Source organism: Cricetulus griseus, chromosome 7 (assembly GCF_003668045.3).
Source record: "Cricetulus griseus strain 17A/GY chromosome 7, alternate assembly CriGri-PICRH-1.0, whole genome shotgun sequence".
Lineage (NCBI taxonomy): Eukaryota > Metazoa > Chordata > Mammalia > Rodentia > Cricetidae > Cricetulus > Cricetulus griseus.
This window is the reverse complement of record NC_048600.1, coordinates 27,970,460-27,976,481: the sequence shown is the minus strand read 5'-3', so window position 1 is coordinate 27,976,481 and position 6,022 is coordinate 27,970,460. Positions and strand designations below refer to the sequence as shown.

Here is a 6,022-nt window from a genome sequence, read left to right as displayed (position 1 = left end):
AGCAGGGCATCCCACCATCTCGGGGGGGCGGGGCTGTTCTGGAAAACTCTGATGCTTTTTGCATAACCACTAAGGGTTCCTAAGAGAATGTCAACAGGATGAGGTGGGGAGGGGGGTGTCGTGGATAGGGGGGTCCTTCAAAGATTTTTTTTTGAGTCAAGGCCATCCAAGAAGATGCAGGGGAATAAATAAATCTTGCCCTGCGATGAGACAGTGGCCTCCTTCGCATCCACTTCTACCCTCCCGCCAGCTCCACGCCTGTTGCAAAAACAAATGAAATAAAGCAAAACCTTTTGCCTTGGCAACGTCTAAGCCACATTAACGCCCCTTTTTGCGAAGGCAAAATTCTTTCTTCTCCCTCTCCTGGCTTTCCCTCACCCTCGACCTCCCCTCCCCATACACACACACACACACACACACACACACACACACACACACCCTTTCTCCTGTTCTTTTCTTCTCGATCCTCCTTCCTTCCCCCAAATCACTCGAAACTTAAGACGTGCAGAGGCTGCAGGTGCGCGCAGGCTGACGGCCCGGTCAGGGCGAGCCTGGGACCGCCGGGCCTTGCAGGCATTGATCAGCTGGGCGCGCGCGCTGAGTGACGGCGCCGTTGCCATGGCAGCCGCCTGAGCGGCGCCGGGAGGACAAGGCTGCAGGGCGGCGTGAATGGGCGGCGTCACGCGCCTGGCGCCAGAGAGTCTGCTCCGGGGCTCCGGCTCCGGCCCCGCCGCGGCCTGGCCCGCGCGCCGCCGCCGCCGCCGCTGCTGCCAATTCATCACCTGTCAGGGATCACTCGGGGGGTCACGGGCGGAATGGACACAGCTGTGAGAACAAAACCGAGGGGAAGAAAAGCGAGAGCTCCCAATTGCGCCAGATGTGCAGAGAGGACCTTGAGACTCGCCCCCGCCGCGCCGGCTCCTCCCGCCCCCTCCCCGTGGCATCGCGCGAGGATAGTAGCCAAGGAGGCTGGGCCCGGACCTGCTTCTGATTACCGCGCGTGGCCTGGACACGGTGGGGGACCCGGGAGGGGGAGGCTGGGCTCCGGGAACTCCAAAGCGGGGCCGTTGCTTTAAGTGGGGGGCGTCCCAGTGGGTAGCTGGGGCGGCCAATATTTCTTCCACAAGCGCCACCCCCCCTCGCCGGAAGCCCTTCACACCTTCCCACCACCCACGGATCCCGCCCTTACTGCAGCTGGGCGCGTCCTGCAGCTGGGACCATTTGAACTTCAGGGCTCTCAGATGAAAATCTACATCCACACCAATTGGCAGATTTTTATATGCCATTATAAGCCGCCCGGGAAAAAAAGGCTTCCACCCCATCGCGGGTCCCCAAAACATAATTTCAATAAGTGTTAACCCGGGCTTGCTGTGACAGACCTACTACTAACTCCGGCCTTTGCTCAGCCATTGACTTATACAGTTTCACAATCCCCTTAAAATTTTTAAATGAATGCAAAAACGGGGTGGTGTGCCAACAAAATCGGATTCAGCGCAGCCCGGCAGACTGGACTCTGGCATGGCAGCCAGAGAAAGAAACGCCGGAGAACTTTCACCATATTTAGCAATTTTACTATATCAGGGTACAAGAATGGTCTTGGGAGAAGGCGCTCATGCGTTGTTGCTAGCTGCCAGTGTGTGGAGCGAAGCTGCACAGCGCTTGCTCGTTATCATCCAGCCCAGGGCCTTTCTGTGGGATAATGAGGCTGGCACGGGCGCTAACATACGGTGTCCTTGGAAAAAGCTAAGAATGCGTCAGTACCGCAGAGATGCAATGTCCAAGAATCATAAGTAATAATTTGAGAATCCCAGAGATGTTTGTTTACATTGGCTATTATTGTAAAATACTCAAGAGTATAACATCATGAACCAAAAGTGTCAAAACAAAATCTGTTCCGCTGTGGCACGTATGTGACAGAAACACATGCACACACAGTACATCAAGAGGCTCGAACTGTGGGGGGACTCAGATAGTAAATCACTTCCAGGCTTAATAACGGAGGCGAGTTGTCAACCGAACTCTGTCACTGACTTGCAGGCGGCACTGCGGGGCTCACGCAGATTTCCCTGCAGGGCAGCGTCCCTCTGCAGCCTCCACACTGAGTTAGCTGGATTTTACCACCTCTTCGCCACCGGACTCTGCCTCCCTAGAGAGAAGCCCTGGGGCACATGGCTGTCACGTGGAGGTCAGAGATTGCCTGGCCCACCAGCTGAGGAATTAATCATTAATTGAAGGGAAAATACTGTTCCCCCCACTGCATCGCTTTGCCCGGATTCTGCCTTCTTCCTCTTTCTTACATTCTTACATGTGGTGGATGAAGAAAAAGAAAAAAAAGTTAACATGATACTACCAGTTTACCCTTTCTGTTTTTACTTTTATTTTTTAGAGAAATATTTTCGCTCTAATATACGGTAGTCTTTTGCAAAGCAATAATTCACTGTGAATTAAAGTACTGGAGTCGAGAGCTCCAAACTTTCTAAAATGTTGCTGCCTCTGAAAAGGGTGCCAAAGATTCCTAACCTCATACGCAACAGCATTTTCTTTAATAACAGCGATAAGCTGTCAGTCAATAGCTAGGACCACCTACCTGACAAAGAGCTTCCCAAGAGCGGAGAGTGCTGGAATGTGACACCAGAAATCACGATTTGTGCATAATTAATCGCGTCACTCCTACACTGAAGGGCACAGACCAAGGGCAGTGGCGGTATATGTAAAGGTAGTTCTGTGAGAAAACCCTACCAATGGCCTCCGATTAATGGAGTCACTATACCAACCCTGCCTCATTCTTGGGGGGTGGGGGGATCCTGAACCTGCCGGGTCCCTCGGGGCTCCTCTGCGGTCTGAGGGAGACCGCACAGTGTTCGCTGCAACACTCCTGTCACCGAGTTTCCCAGAAGGCCTCCCGCGTTGCTCCAAGTTGCAAAGCCCCACGCTAAAGTTGTCCTGAATGTGTACCTGGGTAGTTTTTTCTCCCCCTCTCAAACATAGCTTTTCTTGACCTTAAAAGAAGGAACTCGCTCTGCAAACGTGACTTCCTAACGGCTCGCTTCTTTTCCCTTCAGCAAAGGTCGCTGTCTTCTCTGACGCTAGCGACCTATGACTTCCCCTCTGCTGAGCGGAGACCTTGGGGCAGCAGGCAGCCCCCGGGCAGGGATGGCTTGCTCCGGGCACACCCTCAGGGCGGGGTGGGGGGGGGGTCCTACGGCTCTGGGGATTGGAATCAGGCGTGCACATTTGCACACCCGGGCCCCCCGGTCTACCAGCGCACACTGTACTCAATTTACCACCCCAGCTGGGCTCGCGCGCGCTCCTCCCACCCCACGGGCATTGGCTGCAAACGCGGAAGGACCGAGCGCTCTCACTCGCCAATGGGATAGCTCGCTCGGCATGATGGACGGAACGCCTTCCACCAATGGCGGCTGAGGGATGCCCGATCCAGCGGCCCGGGCGAGTGCGCATAAAAGCCGCCCCGCCCGGCTCGCGCTTCATTCTGAGCCGAGCCAGGTGCCGCGCAGCCTGCTCAGCCCCCTGCGGCGGCTCCCTCCTAAGAGCAGCATGAAAGCCTTCAGTCCGGTGAGGTCCGTTAGGAAAAACAGCCTGTCGGACCACGGCTTGGGCATCTCCCGGAGCAAAACCCCGGTGGACGACCCGATGAGCCTGCTCTACAACATGAACGACTGCTACTCCAAGCTCAAGGAACTGGTGCCCAGCATCCCGCAGAACAAGAAGGTGACCAAGATGGAAATCCTGCAGCACGTCATCGATTACATCTTGGACCTGCAGATCGCCCTGGACTCGCACCCCACCATCGTCAGCCTGCACCACCAGAGACCTGGACAGAACCAGGTGTCCAGGACGCCGTTGACCACCCTGAACACGGACATCAGCATTCTGTCCTTGCAGGTGAGACTCGCTCGCCAGTACCCTGCTGCCTGTGAGTTCCGGGTCGCCCGACCTGTCACTCTTAAAGCCCGGGCTCATTAACTTTATTTTTAAGGAAACTGTGCACTGTGAATCGAGCCTCACGTGAGATCGCTACTTAAGTTCTTCTGTGGGCTGCGTCTGGATCTGCCTTGTAGCGTGAACCTGTTAAATGGGACTTGGCACTTTCGTAAAAGGAAGAGGGAGGCTGTCTTTTAAGATTGTCTAATATCCTGCCTTTTATCCTCTCTCTCTCTCTCTCCAGGCATCTGAATTCCCTTCTGAGCTTATGTCGAACGATAGCAAAGTACTCTGTGGCTGAATAAATGGTGAGTGTTTGCGGGTGTCTCCTCCTGTGTGCGCGTTTTAGTAATGTGCTTGTGTGCGTCTGTAAAATGTTTGATTTGGTAAATGCATGCTTACTTCGCTGTGTTACGGGGTGCCTCTTGTCTTACCAGATAGACATGAAGGGGCTTGTAGCTGTGGTTGCTCGGGATTACAGAACATTTGCCTTGAAAGAAAGAAAGAAAGAAAGAAAGAAAGAAAGAAAGAAAGAAAGAAAGAAAGAAAGAAAGAAAGAAAAGAAAAGAAATGCCAGTAACTTATGGCAGGACAAAATGTTATTATTGGCTTTTGTGAGCCCAGCGGTGGTACTATGAGGTACGAACCTCGGCTCTAATTAATCTTATCGCTACAAATTCCATAGTGATTCTCCTTCCCCAAAACTGCTGAGGTTTCTCTAGCCAGCTGAAGATTGCTACCCTGAGCCTTGCCCCCTATGCTCTGGGATCCAGATTTCCCTATCTGTTGACTAAAGGGCTGTTTTCAATCAAATAATTGTTACAAGAAGCATACTGGCGCCTGTGAGCGGGCTGTTAGAGATCCAAATAGGAGACTGGGTTTGGGAAGTTTCCCCCTCGAGTCTCTGCTATTTTCATGTTTAATTTGTGCTGTTGAGGCTGGGTATGTGTGCTGCATCTGGACACCAGAGCCAGGGTTTGATTCAAATGCTCAAACTGTGGCTTCCCCGGCGCCAGACTGCCCGCCTTTGCCCTTAGGTTACTCACCCCTAAGCTGCTTTTCTCTCCCAATCTTTTGCAGGCGTCTTGGGACTTTTTTTCTTTTTACTTTCTCTTTTCTTTTTGCACAACAAGAAGTCTACAGGATCTGTTAAGTTGCTGAACTTTTTTTTCTTTTCTTTTCAACCATTTCACCAGGAGGACAATTTGAATGGACCTTTTTAAAAAGAAAAACAAACGGAAGGAAAAGGGAGAGTGACCATCTTCCCCAGAAGTTCTCCAGCCCGGACTGTGATACCGTTATTTATGAGAGACTTTCAATGCCCTTTCTACAGTTGGAAGGTTTTCTTTATATACTATTCCCACCATGGGGATCGAAAAATGTTAAAAAATCACAAGGAATTGCCCAATTGAAGCAGACTTTACCTTTTTTCAAAGGTGGAGCGTGACTACCCGAAGGACCCAGTATTCGGTTACTTAAATGAAGTCTTTGGTCAGAAATGGCCTATTTGACATGAGCCTACTGAATGCTGTGTATATATTTATATATAAATATATATATATATATATATATTGAGTGAAACCTTGTGGACTCTTTAACTAGAGTTTTCTTGTATAGTGGCAGAAATACTCATTTCTGCATAAAAATGTAATGACGTACTTATGCTAAACTTTTTATAAAAGTTTAGTTGTAAACTTAACCCTTTTATACAAAATAAATCGTGTGTTTATTGAATGTTGATGCTTGCTTTATTTCAGACAACCAGTGCTTTGATTTTTTTTATGATGCTATGTTATAACTGAACCCAAATAAATACCAGTTCAAATCTATGTAGACTGTATTAAGATTATAATAAAATGTGTCTGACGTCAATAACTGGACTCTGAATGGTTTTTGAGATGGCTAGTGCTTGTTTTGACCACATCCTTCTGTTCACTGTTTACCCCTCTTTATCACATAAGTGTCCCATGCCTGCCCAGCAGACCAAACATTGTTGCTGTTAAAAGATGGTGGGGACTGCACACCTAGCAGTTTGGTTCTGTGCCTGTGTGTTGGGACAGGGTTTAAAACGAGATTTGTG

The 6,022-nt window shown here is 50.5% G+C and overlaps 1 protein-coding gene across 3 annotated transcripts; it reads left to right on the top strand.

Moving 5' to 3' along the window:
* Positions 1–3,479: 3,479 nt before the first annotated feature.
* Positions 3,480–5,817, top strand: Id2 (inhibitor of DNA binding 2). Of its 3 annotated transcripts, none has more exons than XM_027424706.2 (3): positions 3,481–3,903; positions 4,187–4,250; positions 5,139–5,817. In XM_027424706.2, exons 1-2 carry the CDS (start codon positions 3,556–3,558, stop codon positions 4,241–4,243), a joined length of 405 nt encoding a protein of 134 aa, XP_027280507.1. In that variant the 5' UTR covers positions 3,481–3,555; the 3' UTR covers positions 4,244–4,250; positions 5,139–5,817. The 3 variants fall into 3 exon arrangements, with proteins under 3 accessions (XP_027280509.1, XP_027280507.1, XP_027280508.1); XM_027424707.2 differs by having other exon boundaries at positions 5,023–5,817; XM_027424708.2 differs by lacking the exon at positions 4,187–4,250 and having other exon boundaries at positions 3,480–3,903.
* The last annotated feature ends 205 nt before the right edge of the window (positions 5,818–6,022 follow it).

What these genes read in the sequence shown, in the direction of transcription:
- Id2 (XM_027424706.2), top strand. Translation starts at nt 3,556, where the DNA reads ATGAAAGCCTTCAGTCCGGTGAGGTCCGTTAGGAAAAACAGCCTGTCG. An exon ending in TCAGCATTCTGTCCTTGCAG is followed by an intron (nt 3,904 to 4,186) that starts GTGAGACTCGCT and finishes CTCTCTCTCCAG; the next exon opens with GCATCTGAATTCCCTTCTGA.